We start from the raw sequence: 15620 nt of genomic DNA, 5'->3' as shown, positions 1-15620 counted from the left end.
AGGATCAAGAAGGCACAAGATCATGCACAGTTGTAGATGCTACACAATTGCAATGTAGCACAGGCAGGGGCCAGCAGTACAGCCTCAGCTTAAAAGCAGTTCCCAATGGAATGGAGGGGCATGCCCTCACTTCTGTCTTGCTTTGTGACAGCTTTTACCAGTGAAGGAGCTGACCTTGAACTGAGGCAGCTACAGGCCTTACCTCAGCCAACTAAAATATTAGAAGGGGGAGAATGTGCTCAGGAGCCTGAAAGCATCTCATGAAATTCAGCAAAGGCAAATGCAAAATCCTGAATCTGGAATAGAATATTGTAGCGGCACAGGCTGACTATGTAGAAAGCAGATCCACAGAAAAGGACCTAGGGGTGCCTAAAGGACAAGAAGATAAGCATGAATAAGCAGCGCATTTCTGCAGCAATGCAAGCTTAAACACAAATCAGGTTGCATTAGTAAGAATATAGCCAGTGGGTTAGCTGAATTGCTTATTCTCTTATAGCTGGCACTTGTGAGACTGCATTTGGAGAATTGTGTCAAGTATGGGACTCTCCAGTATAAGAAAGACATTGACAAACTGGTAGTCTGGCACAGGCCATCAAGACGGTTAGAGAATGAGAGCATTGGGCTTGTTCATTTTGAATAAAAGGCAGCTGGATGACAGCTAACTGCTGTCTTCAACCATGCAATAGTTGGAAATAGAGTACATGGAGCCAGACTTCTTGGATATGCACAGTGAAAATATTAGAGGCAATGAACAGAAGTTGCAGAAGGACAAATTCCTGATAATTACAAGGGCAAAAAACTCACCATGAGTATGGACAAATATTGGAAGAAGATTCTGAGAGAGGCTGTAAAACATTCAACTCTGGAGATGTGAATATCTGGAGGTATTCAAACCTTGACTGGACAAGGTTCCTCAGCAACCCAAGTTCAATATTGGATCTAACTTCAAAGCTGACCCTGCTTAAGGCCTCACAGTGTTGTGAGTTGGGGATCTGAGAAAGGAGAATTAGACTAGGTCACCTCTGCCAGCCTAAATTACTTTGTCACGCTCAGCTTTTAGGATTGTCTTAGAAAATATTTTGAAAGCAAGACTTAGAAACATTGTATGTAACTTCTATTATAAGGTTATAATGAATGTAAATATACAGTTCTTTATAATGAAGAATAGATATAGATAGCTCACTGTCCACATGGAAAACAGTGCCATGTGTGCTTCTGCAGGGGTGACCAAGGTTTGATGCTATAAAATAATGTCATTAATGATCTGGATGATGGAATACTGTGCTTATTAAATCTGCAAACAACTCTAGGCTGGAAGCAACTGTATGTACACTGTAGGACAAGATCAGAATTCAAAATTCTGATCCTGACAAACCGCAGGAATGGTCTGAGGAAAACAGGATGCTATTGAACAGACGTAAGTGTGAGGCATTACTTTTAGAAGGAATACTAAATTGTGCAAATACAGGATGTGGCTCATTCAGCTTGTTTGTACCGCTGCAGAACAGGATCCAGGGGCAACAGAGGATCACTGGCTGAGTAAGAGTCAACAATGTCATGTTGCAGGAATAAAAGCAAATAACACTGGCATTTTTTCTTTAAAAGGTGTAGCCCGCAAGACGCGTGAAATAATCTTCCCACTACACAGTACTGTAAAGTCTCAACTGTAGTTGCCAGTCCAGTTTTAAGCACTACTACAGGAAAGATACAGACCAATTAACTAAAGATCATGATCGTAAACGTAAACCCTATTGGAATTCTAATGACAGGTTAATTTTTACTTACTTGGGACAACTGTAAACATCCAGAAATACACCCTTTTCCCTGATGTGTGCCACAACCTTTCTTTTACAGTCATAGATTGAAGTGATTAAGCCAATATCAGTAAAATATCCTGAAAGTTAATCACAAAACAAGGGAAATAAATAATATTTGGAACTCGAGGAAGAAGTGTATCATAGCTCTTTCTTGATGATTGATGACTTTTGGGGGGGGGGGGGAAGTGATGTCAGAAAACGAAAGAACTATCCTGAATAACACATTGTTCTCATTTTAGTGCAAGCAAAAAGCAATGAAATAAAACCCTTTGGAGAAATCCCGTACCTACTTTCACTCACGAAAATTCTCTGAAGTCACTTGGTTTGCAGGAGTATAATGAATATATTTACTGGGTGTTTGTTTCTTTGGCTTTTTTTTTAACTATTTCTAATGTTACAGATATAATAGCTAAATATGTAATTTAGGAAGATAATCATAGAATCATTGAATCATAGAACAGCCCAGGTTGAAAGGCACCTCCAAAGATCATCTAGTCCCAACTTTCGTGGGAAAGGGAGCCTAGATGCGATTATGTAGCACCCTGCCCAGTCGCATCTTGAAAACCTCCAGAGATGGGGACTCTGTCGCGTTCCTGGGGGAGTTGTTCCAATGAATGATTGTTCTCACTTAAAAAAATTCATTTCTTATGTTGACTGTCCCAGTGCAACTTGTACCCCTGCCCCTTGGTCTTCTCCATGTGGCTCCTTGCAAAGAGGTAGTCTCCATCCTCTTTGTAGCTGTCCTTTCAGTACTGGAACACTGTGATGAGGTTGCCCCTGTGCCTTGTCTTCTCCACGGAGAAAAGACGTATCTCCTTCACCATTTCCTCACAGGGCAGGTTCTCCAGCCCTTTGATCATCTTTGTGGCCCTTCTTTGGACCCTCTTCAATCTCTCCACATCTTTCCTGAATTGTGGGGACTAGAACTGGATACAGTACTCTGGGTGCAGGCTGACAAGTGCTGAGTAGAATAGGAAAAAAAGTGCTGAGTAGAGGAGAAATAATGTCGAATAATACTCATAGTTATCGTAGGTTCCTGCTGATAATATCAATGATATTTCAGTAACCTGGTGAGTGTTTCCTGATAATAAAATCAGGCTGTCAAACACATACTTTGTTGACATAAACTAGCTTATCAATTTTAAACCTTCGATTGATTTCTGTTCCTTGGTGTACTATAAAAACTGTTAAGTCCTTAAAGTTATAAATTGATGGTATTTTTTTGGGCAAATGCTTCTAATGAGATATGGAGCTTTGCGATCCTTTTTGTCTCGTCATTGTTCATACTGTGGTACACAGACAAAATGTGCGACCAGCACATCCTTTCTGTCTAAGCATTTATTTGGTTCCAAGTAGTTGAAGTATAAACATGCAAAGCATACAAAATAAACATAATTTGCCAATGAATTAGGTCTTTTTCTTAAACATAGACATGTATAATAGTAACAATTAGTTTGTTGTATTATTGCAGAGAATGTTCCCACCAGAGTTAATGTACATCATAAGTTATTGCCTAGAAACGTGTCACAAGAAAAATGTCAGAAGTAAAAATAATTTCACTCATACATATGGAACTTAAAACAATGTTTGCTTCTTGTATCATTTTTAAGACATCTCAATTAATTCTGTGAGCTACATGCTTTTAACCCTAATTAGAGTTTTGAATTTATAATTAAAAATATTTTTTTTCTAAAAACAGCTCATAGAGAATTAGTTGTAAAAGAGCGTCTTGGACTAACAATGGCAGTATGGAGTGATTTCTTTGTGAATTGACCACACTGTAACAAATGTTGGAGGATAATTAAAGTTAGCTGGCAGCTTGGCATGCTCTATGCAAATGGAGTACTTAACAGAGAGTAGAGAATATAGGGAGAGGAGACACTAACATGATTTTTCTTATGATCTTTACTGTTGTCTAGAAAATAGATCTTTATGGGTCCCCATGTTACTAAATTCCCATTGCATTGTGCAAAAGCCAATGACACAGACTGAAGCATCTACAGATCAAGGAGATGAGGTACCAGGAACAATGAAACAAAAAATCAGTTATGGAGAGACCAACAAAGAGATCAATATTAATCAATAACCTTCATAATAATTTACCTTATAATAACTTCAATATTAAAAATTACTGTATTAATTTCAGCACTGAAAAGGCTCTCATAGTTAAGCTCATAAAAATAAAAAAGATGAGAATAAACGGCTGAACTGATTAGGCAGCTCAAAGTCATGGTTTTAAAGCAAGATTTGTGACTCAATCACAGAATAAACCCTTTCAAAGCCAAGAACGAGAGCTATGCACTAGTATAACAAATTGTGCTGTATGTTTTCTGTAATATCATGAATCCTGCTATTTACATCTATGATTATACCATAATGAAACTAATTACAAACAAATTTAAAAAAAAAGATAAATTGAATACATATTTTCATGTAAGAGTTATATTTTAAGTGGATCTGGTTACTGTTTAACAACTTGTTAGACTATTACCTCTTTTTACTCTAAAAGCTTACATATACTGAATACTTCCCAGTAGCATTTACAACCATGAGAATAAACGTAATGTCTACTTTATTTTTACTGTTCAGAGTGCAAAAAGCAGAAAGAAATTTAAGTCTGAATAATATAAATTTCATACAGATATTAACTACATCTTTCTAAAATCACACCCGTATTATTTGGATAACCTTGTGCAATAAATTTCACAATAACTTAGTGAAGTTATACTGGCTTCACCTGCTTCACTGTGATTGAAATGTTTATAATCTATATCTCACTTGGAAGGCCTGTTACAGTGTTTCTGAAATTGCACAGGGTAAACCAAAACTTGCCTCTGGAAATACATACAAAGGTTTGGTTTTTGTTGGGGTTTTTTCCACATTTTTCTCTTTCAAGACTAAAGAAAAGGAATTCTAGAAAAAGCAGGTAAAAATCATTTACAGTTAGAGTAGCAAGAAAAATCTAACTTCATGGTTTTGACTTCTGCTTTCATGCACCCTGTTACATGGAATTTTAAAAACAATGAATGGAACTACTCAGTGAAATATATATGCACAGCACGGTAAGTTTAGATGATGTGATGGCCTTTCAGTTTGTATTTCCTAGCTTTTTATTTTAAACTTATAAGAAATCCTGGTTATCACAAGAAAGGGGCTAACAGCCCTTCCTGAGCCTGGCACAGGAACAAATCACATTATCCTTACTCAGGGGAACAGTCTAATTAAACACAACAGGAGTCCTCATATGGACATGGTAAAGCAAGCAGTAGTTTAATGCCACAGTGGCAGATAAACGAAAATTGTCTCTCTCAAACATGGTTCCACCCTGATCTACATCACTTCACTTTTTTTTTTTTGCTAAAATTTAGTGTAAGTATATACCTGTACAAAGCAGTCCCTATTCACTTAAGTAGTAACCTTATTTGTAGCCAAGAGTCTGTCTTCTAAAACATGTTTTATCAAGCCTTCTCTGTGTAATTACAACATAATTTTTTTTACCCCCAAAATAAAGTAGTATTGCTACAATTTATTTTCCAACTGAAATAAAAATGGAGCTAAAACTTGTTGATTTTATATTCTCCGCCATCTGTTTGTTACAAGCATAGGAACATGGATACATGTCTTTTTCTTTGGTTTTTGAAATTATATTTGAGACCACCTGCTGGCATTTAAGGAGAACGGATGCCGAGAAAATTTGAATACCATAAAACAAACCTCTCATCATCTATTACAGGTGAAGCAAAGGTATGGTCTGGGAGCAAAGGCATTGCCTTCATTTCAGTGGGGAGCAAGCGTACAGATTAGATCCTGGCATCAGTCTTTGTGGAGGATAAAAGAATGCATAGCATCCTTCCACTCATAGCATCTCCTGCCACACCTAGTCTGGGCCTGTGTCAATGACTGATCTTGCAAGCTGAACTGAAAATAGTTATAATCATGCAAATATCATGATTTGCTAACACATGCAGAACACTTTGCTGGACCGGGATGCAACTAGAGACTTATTGAATGACATTGTCACTGACAAATTCAGTCTGTGTACTGAATATGTCAATATCAAGGAGATAAGACAAACATTAAACTGAAAGAAGGCAGATTTAGATTAGATATTAGGAAGAAGTTCTTCACTGTGAGGGTGGTGAGGCACTGGAACAGTGTTCTTTCAGAATGCCAGTCTACAACAATGTTCACATGAGTTGATGAATGGCTCACCTCAATGAAAGTTTGCTTATTAAAAACAAACACTGTTGATTAGAGAAGACAGCTGCTTCTTAACAGTGTTCCAGCTCATAAAAATAAAAAGAATGTGATTTTGTAAAAATTTATTTGTAAAACCAAATAGGAGTTTAAGACCTAAAGAAAATCTCTTTTATTAAACATAATGTTGGGAATTCACCTTCTTTTAATAAGCATTTTTTCCTGTACAATATATAGTATATTATGTAATTTCAGTAGAGGAAATGACTGTCAAACAGTTTAAGTCCTAAACTGGAAGTTATATAATGAAGGATTTCACAAATACAACTTCTGAACGAACTCTTGATTGCAACATTATCAGAAATTCAGTGTGGAGGAATGCATTGATAGTTGTATATGGATCAGCCATACACATGTACCCAATTACCTCAGCATGTGGGTATATGTGTAAATCATGGAGTCTTCTATGAACAGTAGTATGAAGTATAGAATGGATAAGAAAACATATCAAACCATATGTTGTTATCCCACTTTTCTAGAGAAAGGAAGTTTATGTGGTTATGCTATTGGTCCACCTGTTCCATCATAAAGATGAAGAAATCATTGACAAATTTTAAGTAAATTTAACACTGGATCCCAAAGTTACAGAGTTATTTTGGGACTTGTAGAAGTTGGTAAGTAAGTCGCTATACAAATTAATATACCTACCCATAGGAAAGCAATTACAACTTAGCTCCCTACCTGTTTAACAGGCAGCAGCCATGTGATGAATCTGAAGAAGAAAACTGGTCAACCTATGAAGCTTTCAGCCAACCATACTATTTGTAGCAACATGCCTCACCATATAGATGTAGACATGGGAATAATAAAGAGAGCTGTTGGGTGTTAGCTCTTAAGGGTGTTACAATTTTGATCACTGTTACAGAGTTCTAGGCTTAGGTTTCAGTTTTGCAAAAAAGGTCATGCATTCTTGATTTCAAAAATATTTACATGTATAATTAAATAACTTGTGTTTACACAAACTTGAAGACCTGCAAACTCTAAGAGGTTACCTGGTTGACAGGTAACAGTCATTAAGAACAAAACCTATTCCTTTCTGAAATCAAGATGAACAGTTTTTGGCAGCCTAACTTAACGTTTGCATAATTGGTTGGTTTGTAAACTGGAATGGTAATTTAACATTCCTACATAGTCAAAATTTTACCTTTTGGATTGGCTTTTTGTTTGTTTGTTTGTTTTTGTGGTAAATGGGGCAAAATAAACCAAGTAATGGAATCTTTCACTGATGTTCCCAAGCTAAGGATTTTTCCCTTGGTTTTTCTGGAGAATCCCTTTGAAAGCTTCTAGAACAGGACTTCCTTCAGCCAAGGACAGAAACAGCAAGCGCAATTCAAAAGACACTACTCTATCAGCTTATCATTATCCACTATCTGGAAGTTATTGTGCCTAGACCTCACTCTCTGATATATGAGAGCTTCTCATCCTCTACAGTCGAAGGTCTGCCTGATTACCTCCCTGGAACACCCGCCTTCGGGGGCTTAAACTAAGATGGGCTGACTCTGTCCTAAAGCGGTTAAGCGCATGTGTATTCAGTTTTACTAGTTCTGCTATGGGGCTGGTGGGAATGAGACTTTTGGCTGCTCCGCGAGTATACAAAATTAAAGTATTCTTTTACTCCGAGTCATACAAGGTCGCTTGTGGATGGTGGAAAACTGTAAAGGAATTTCTTTCCAAGAAAACTTATCTCCCATAACCAACCCTTTCGGGTTTTCTCTCCATCTTTTGCAGCTTTCTGAAATAACGCAATTTCTGTGAATCCCAGATAACCACTGTTTTAGTTATGTCTATGCATCTGGGCTATGCATATTGTCAAGCACCTATGGACCTTGCAAACATGTAAATATAAACGTATTTACAAGTTCGTAGGGCTAATGCATCTCATAGTACAGTACTGAGGTCTTCTCTTTCTTCTCTTGGTGAAGCTTAGAGCAGCTGCTGTAATCCTGGAGGACGGAGTGATTTGAGTCCTGCTGATTATATTTATGCAGTTTATTATCTAGCTGGATACAAGGAGGACCAGCAGTTCAGCAAATTCCCAAATCTGGGGCTACAAAAGAGACAAGATTAATCGTATTCTCAGAACAAGGTCACCAGATTTGTTGTAAAATTCAACTTTGTGATGACAATCACTACAAACCCAAGAAGAACATGTTTTTGAACAGGGATTATCTCCAGCACATGTAGAGCAAATAGATACAACTTTCTTCAAACAACTATTTGAATAATTTGAGCCTCCTACAAAACTTGTTTCTCTGCTATAATACTGGAGAGACTAGGAAAAATACTATTGCCATGAGGCATCACTGAAACCAAGGGGCTTGGTAAAACTGCTGTTGACTGGACACCTCTGCATGTACCATCACCACCAACAATGAGGAGTGCCGGTATTAACAACTCTGGAAAGACATCCCTTTCCTCGAACGAGCAGCACACGAGCTCTCAGATGGCAGATCCCCAGGCTTCCCTTATCTCTCCCCAAGGGGACCACAGCTCAGAAGCCCTTGCACAACCCCTGACACCTTCACTCAAACCTGACCGCTTGCTAGGACTGGAGTTTCTAGAACAACCCACCCCAAAAGGTCCCTACCCAGACACTTCTCCTCACACAACAGCGTGGGACCAGTAGAGGAGAGGCATAGCAGAGAGCACTGAACCTGGAAAGCACTGGAGCCGCCTGAGGAGCCCAGCAGAGGCTGGTGAGGGACCCAGCGGTGTCCCTCACCAGTAGGGTCCTCCGGGAGGCGAGGAAGCGGCACCTCCCCGTGACGGGTAGCCAGAAGGCCGGCGCAGCAGCCCGCCCCTCCCGCAGGGGGCGCCCTAGGGCGGCGGGGCGAGGCTGGGCCCTCGGCCAGCGAGCGGCCCCGCGTCGAAGCGGGATAGCGGGCACCACCCCCCTGCCCCTTCAGGCGGCGTTGCGTAACCTCCCCGCGGCGGGTGGGAGCCGGCCCGCGGCAGCCCGGTGGGAAGCGGCGGCTCATCGCCTCGGCGCTGCCCCTCACGCCGCGACGGTGGCAGCGCAGCCCCCGCGCACCTGCTCACCTGTCTCCCGGCCGGCTGGGGGGGCCCGGCCCGGCCACTCCCCTCGACGGGCTCGGCGCAGGCGCCCTAGCGGCTACCGCAGGCAGGGGGCGGCAACATGGCGGCGTGAGCGGCGGTGGTTTCGGCTTCACAACAACAGCGGCAATCGCTTGCGCCGCCGCCGGCTCCGCGCGCCGCTCGTCTCAGCCGGGCTACGCCGCGCCGCGCTCGGCCGCGCCCGCTCGTCGTGCCCCGCGGCGGGGAGGCGGCCCCGGCCGGGCAGCCTTCGGATAACGGGGCATCGGCGCCCATAATAATCCCTCATTATAGCGGTGCGGGGGAGCAGCTCCTGGGACGGTGCCTGAGCCTCGGGCCGGCTGCCTGCGGCCCCGCCGGGTACGATTGCGGTGGATGCGCAGCTCGGCCCGGCCGGGCGGGGAAACGGCGGCGGCGGCGGCAGGTGCCGGTAACGGCGGGGAGTAAATGGCGAGCGAGAAGCCGGTGTCGGGGCCGGACCCGCAGCCCGCGGGACTCATCTCCGTCGGGGCCGGCGGAGGCGGCGGCAGCAGCGTCGCGGTGATGGGGGAGCTGAGGGCGTCGGGCTCCGGGTCCGTAGTGCTCCCCGCGGGGATGATTAACCCATCGGTGCCGATCCGCAATATCCGGATGAAATTCGCCGTTCTCATCGGACTCATCCAGGTCGGGGAGGTCAGCAACCGGGACATCGTGGAGACGGTGCTGAACCTGGTAAGCGGCCGGGCACCCCGCCCCGGTGACGCCCCGGCGGGCAGAGGGCCTCGGGCACCGGCCCGCGCAGCCCACCTCCTGCCGGGGCTGCTTCCCCCCGCCCCTGGGCAGCCCGAAAGGGACCTTCATTTTCCCAGCCCCTGCATCCCTCCTCCATGTACGGCCCTTTTCCAACCGTCTTCCCTTCCCAAACTCCTCTTGTGCCTCTCTCCTCTCGTTAATACTGCGACCTGCGCTTCTCCTCGTCGTGCATGTGACAGAAGCCCCCTCGCCGCTAACTCCTTGCAGGACCCTACCTAGTACAGGCAGGCCACTGTTCCCCATCCCAGTGCCTTCTCCCGGCCGCCTCCTGCAGAAGTGGAGTGTGTGCAATTCCCAATGTAGAAAAAAATAAGGTGATTCAGGAATTCAGGATTACAGGTGCTGGATGCTGCACTATAACTTGGTGGCTTCCTCACTGGAAGAAGAGCTGTGTGAATGTGGTATCTGTTTCTAATTGAAAAACATTTAAAAAAAAAAAAAAAAGGCTGCTTGAGTTGGTATCTTTTCTTAGTGGCTGAAACGTGAAGGGTTGAACACTGTTAGCTCAGACCTAGTCGAGTACTTTATGTAGAGGAAGGGGGAGGAGGGAGATTTTTGCGAGGATTTAATATGCTTTAATATCTGTAATAAAGAGTTAGTTGTATTGCAGTATTGAATTGGGTTGCTCATGTCTTAATAATCTCGCATGCTTTCCAGAACACATTTTTGTCTACAAAGTAGGTGGTGTTAATTTTTTTTTTAAGGTCTGTGCATTGCAAAGTACTGTTGTATGCTGGTAAATAGCTTCGATCGAGGAGAAGATGCTAAAATGTAGCTCCTTAGTCATCTGCTCACTTCATGGAGTGAAAGAGTTACTGCAGGACTGTATGACTTAATGTTTTTGCGCTACCTACACCAAAGCCTGAGGAACCTACAGAAGCCAAAGGAGTGGATCTAAAAATGAATCACTTTCAATTATGTGCAATTTGGTGCTGCTCCTGAATGCAAGATTTGCTGCAGCAAAGCTTTTGAAGCAGTTCAGTCAATGAAGTATCCTCAGTTTTTGCATACAAAATAGGATAGAAAAATGACTGCTCAAAACTGAATGGCAATTAATTGAAACTGCCTTTGTTTCAAATGAATTTAATGCTTCTATACGAAGTCATGTAAAGAATATATTTTGTTTCAAACACTTTAAAAGGATGTGTTCTTCTGTTTGACAGTTATTTGCATTTGACCTAGCACAGGCTGAATAGAAAAGCTGCAGCATGCAGGGAAAGACATGATTTGGTCAGATCATTTTAATATTTATGATTTATCTGAACACTCAGGGTTAAAGCCCCTATAGTTTTGTGAATATGTCAAAACACTAATCTGGTATATTTCCTGCTCCTCTCTGGAAGCTGTTTGACACTTACCTGAAACATGATTTGTAAATATTATTATTATTTTTGTACAAGTGTGGTAGAAGTCGTCATAACTTTATTGGATTATTACCCATTCGTTTAAAAGTAGCACTTAAAATAGGGGAATGACGTGCAGTTACTTTATTAACTGGCTTTGTATAGATCATGACAGATACAAAGATGTTTAATCCTTTTCCAGTTTTCTTTCATTCTTCTTACTGATATTTAAGCTTATTTTAATTCTGGCTGCTAATGCATCAGCAACTGAACTAACATTGGTTTGTCTTTGGGGGTAAGGTTATAATGTGTTTTGGTATTTATGTGGAGGACATGCAGTGCTTGGTACAGTGCTTGTGTATCAGATCTACTTCCTAATTAGTTTCTATTGCTGAAAACTGTGCTTATATTTAAAAATAAGTGCAAGAGTGTTTAACAGTGCTCTCAGTGTCAAGAGACGTGTATGAATGTGAAACTGCTTGGGAGTCTGCTGCAGTAGCGATGCATTCTGGATCAGTCATTACTTAACAGATGGACTCTAATACACAATAGTCAGTATTCCCACAGCAGAGGGAGGTTATATTGTGTCTGCGAATCTTTTTCTTCTCAGGTCTCTGAATGTCTCAAACTTGTGCTTGTATATTTGAAACTAAATTTACTTGCATGGGAAACAAGCATAGTGAATATGGCTGATGCAAAGTAAAGCTGATGGCATATCCCTAAACTACAAAACATTATCTGATTCTATACTAAGAATTTTAATGGCAACTTTAAATAAAATGCAGTTTTGTATTTTAGAAGCATTCTTTGGGGTGTCAGTGGGGGTGGAGAGAACCTCACCTGGGGTTTTTTGTTTGTTTTGTTGTTTGTTTTTTTTTTTTTATCCCTTCAGTCTTTACTGTTTCTGAATGACTTTTGATGCAAGGGTGATAATGAGTGCACAGTGCTTAAAGAGCTGATCTCGATATGTCAGTTGGTAGAATCATAGAATTGTAAGGGTTGGAAAGGACCTTAAGATCATCTAGTTCCAATCCCCCTGCCATGGGCAGGGACACCTTGCCCTAAACCACGTGGTCCAAGGCTCTGTCCAACCTGGCCTTGAACACCGCCAGGGATGGAGCATCCACAACCACCCTGGGCAACCCATTCCAGTGCTTCACCACCCTCACTGTAAAGAACTTCTTCCTTATATCTAATCTAAACTTCCCCTGTTTAAGTTTGAAGCCATTACCCCTTGTCCTACCACTACAGACCCTAAGGAAGAGTCCCTCCCCAGCATCCTTATAGACCCCCTTCAGATACTGGAAGGCTGCTATGAGGTCTCCACGCAGCCTTCTCTTCTCCAGGCTGAACGGCCCCAACTTTCTCAGCCTGTCTTCATACGGGAGGTGCTCCAGCCCTCTTATCATCCTCGTGGCCCTCCTCTGGACTCGCTCCAACAGCTCCATGTCCTTTTTATGTTGAGGACACCAGAACTGTACGCAGTACTCCAAGTGAGGTCTCACAAGAGCAGAGTAGAGGGGCAGGATCACCTCCTTCGACCTGCTGGTCATGCTTCTTTTGATGCAGCCCAGGATACGGTCGGTTAAGTCCTTGAGAAAAATATAACCTATACATTGAGTATATGTAAGTCATTTGGTAATAGCTTTTTAGTATAGGAATTCTGCATAGCTGAGACTTCTTTTATTATTGGAGAGAATCAGAAGCTAAAGATTGAGATACTTTTTTTTTTTTAATTTTCTTATCTGAGATTTCTGCTGTCTTCTGTGTAAAGCTTAAACAAGTCTGTTCTTTCTTCCTGCTTTGATGTGAAAGTAGCAAATGTTTGAGACAAAACTTTGGTTTGGCTTGCCCTTTTTGTGGAGATGGTCACTCGTATTTCCTGTTAAGTTTTCCTCTTAGGGTTTCTCTTGGACAGTTTTTACCTTTGAATGCTTTTTTTTGGTGACCCCACACTGTAGTCTCTATTACTGCAATTCAGACTGACTTCATATAGTACCTACTGATATTGGTGGGCACAGTGATTTACTGTATCTGTGAGGTGATGAAGTGTGTTTTATGCAGTGCTGAAAATCTTCTTCCGTGTCTAATACGTTGTTGGATTTTCTGCTTTGCCAAATTTTAACAGTTGACTTTCAGCTCGGACAGTGTTTTGTTCTTGGGCATGCCTATGCTGTTTATGAGATAAGTTGTTTCTCTTGATGCTTTTCCTCAGTGACGCTTCTTTTCATCAAGATTTCAAAGATTTCATCTTCTTTTCAAAGATTTCATGTGTTCCAAGTTCTGTTAGACTGGTGAATTTGTTTAATGGAGTATCACTTGGTAGAGTTTCTAGTATTGCTTGTGTTATTTTTCATTTAGTATTACAGTGGTAGACATAATGGAGAGAGGTTTCAGCTCTTTATATATCAGTCCCTATCTATGAACTACTTACACTTGTCCTTAAAAAAAAAATCTGCTAGTGTTAATACTTTGAAGGCCAGAAGATGTTAAGAGTCTATGAGCCGAAGGCTTTTCTAAAATTATTTTTAGCATATTGTATTCTTCTTATGTTTCTGGAAGTAAGAGGGGACTCCTCATTGTGCATCATGCATTCTTCTGTGATGGTGCTTGTTTTGATTTTGGTCCATGTGTTTAATATGAATTCCCAGGTTCAGCATGCTGTCCCCGAGATGCGTGTTCACTGACCCTTGTGTACTGCAAAGCACCAAACTGGAAAAGGCTTTCCTCACAAGCAACATAATCCTTTAATTGCTCTTAGTGATTTTGCTTTGGGGATGTTTTGACACAAGTTCTGTTCTGCTATTGATGAGGAGGCCTTTTTCCTTTGAATAGCTCTGTTAATTTTCTTAGGGTACTGTCAAGGATGTTGTTATTGTTATGGTAGATGTGCTGGTTGTTATTCCCATAGTTCCTCGTTTTGTACTTACGTGTTAGACCAATGTTTAAAATAGAGTCCTGCACCATGTGTTCCAGCCAATATGATATTAAGGTGAAAGCGGGTCAGTCTGTCCACGTGTATTCTTCTACTTTAAGTGTATTTTTGTTTCACTTATTTCCTAGTGCAAAATTTCCACACATGGCTTTAATTAGTTTTTGTATAATATATCTCAAATGGCCTTTCATTTCATTAGGTTTAGTGACTTGCCTCCTTAATTCTCTGCTTTTTCAGTATTTAATGGTTTGGGAATTTTTCCTTCAGTGTATATTTCTGAACTGTCTCTTGTCTGGACAGCTTTCATCAAACATGACTACGTGAATTGCATTGTTTCTTAGCTTTTAGAGAGCTCTCTCTGTTCCAGTTTGAATTTCCTAGAATTTTTGATTTTTGAATTTTTTAGTGCTGATTCTACAGCAGCGCAACATAAGAAAGGTGAACAGGCAGCGACTGATACTTAAAAATTGTGACTGGTGCTAACACATGCTGCTTGTTTTGCCTGTGCATCTTGAACAGATGATGTGATGCAGATTTGAACAGATTTCAGTCTGATACAGGTGTAGCTGACCAGGGTTTTCCTTGTGCAGTCTGGAAGGCTTTTATATATGTTTTGTCAGGCTAGAGAGTGCTTGTAAGAAGTAGGTCAAACATCAGGCGTAGTTCAAAAAGTCTCTTGCTGTTCTTGTTGACTACAGCTACAGCCCACGCTTCTGCCTAGCTCTTCTCATTTTCTTGGCTGTTCCATCCTACTTCAGTGTTAGTCACCCATCACAAGAGGTAAGCCATTTTTTAGTGCTCCGTCACATTGTGTACTTCTAGGAGTGGCATCTACAGCTTTAGAGCAAATGGGCTGGATTATGTGAGGGATCCTTCTTGCCCTTCTGTAGTAGTGGGCATAAGAAAAAGTGTAAAGACAGGCATATGTAAGAAAGATTATTTCCTTTGGTGGTACTTTTCTTCAAAGATTGGTTGAGGGTCGTCTTAAGGCAAAGTTGGCTTTTGATATTTGAGTTCTTTGAATCCATTTACAGGTTTGGTTGCTGCAATATCCTGGGGCGCAGTTCTGCTCTTGTGCGGGGAAGAAGAATTGCTTTTGTTCGTTGCATGCTGTTGTACTCTGAGAAAGCATGGGCCACATGAGCTGTAGCCTCCATCATATGACTTCTGTTTTTCTTGTGGAACTAGCTTTGCAGGCTTGAGAATCATTCCATTTTCTTGGAGTAAGCCTTCCCATTTTCATGGTATATTTCTCTGCTGATAGATGGGGGAATTTTGAAGTAGGTTTTTTTTTTTTTTTTTTTTCTCTTTCTTTTTCTGTCTGGGAATACTTAACTGGAGGTGGCAGTCTCTGTCCAAGTTACTGTCTGTCCTACTGGTCCCTTTTTATCCTGCTTGTATCATCTCCATAATGAGCTATGT

The 15620-nt window shown here is 41.5% G+C and overlaps 1 protein-coding gene across 7 annotated transcripts in view; it reads left to right on the top strand.

The window, feature by feature from the left end:
- Positions 1–9196: 9196 nt before the first annotated feature.
- NBEA (neurobeachin) overlaps positions 9197–15620 on the top strand; it is a 508722-nt gene continuing 502298 nt past the window's right edge. For all 7 annotated transcript variants that reach the window (XM_030475974.1, XM_030475972.1, XM_030475969.1 and 4 more), the window contains exon 1: positions 9197–9839. In XM_030475974.1, coding sequence (XP_030331834.1) covers positions 9576–9839 — 264 coding nt within the window. In that variant the 5' untranslated portion in view covers positions 9197–9575. The remainder of the gene's footprint in view (positions 9840–15620) is intronic.

This window comes from Strigops habroptila, chromosome 2 (assembly GCF_004027225.2).
Source record: "Strigops habroptila isolate Jane chromosome 2, bStrHab1.2.pri, whole genome shotgun sequence".
Classification (NCBI taxonomy): Eukaryota; Metazoa; Chordata; class Aves; order Psittaciformes; family Psittacidae; genus Strigops; species Strigops habroptila.
The sequence above is the reverse complement of the archived record's forward strand: the minus strand, read 5'-3'. Positions and strand labels throughout refer to the sequence as shown.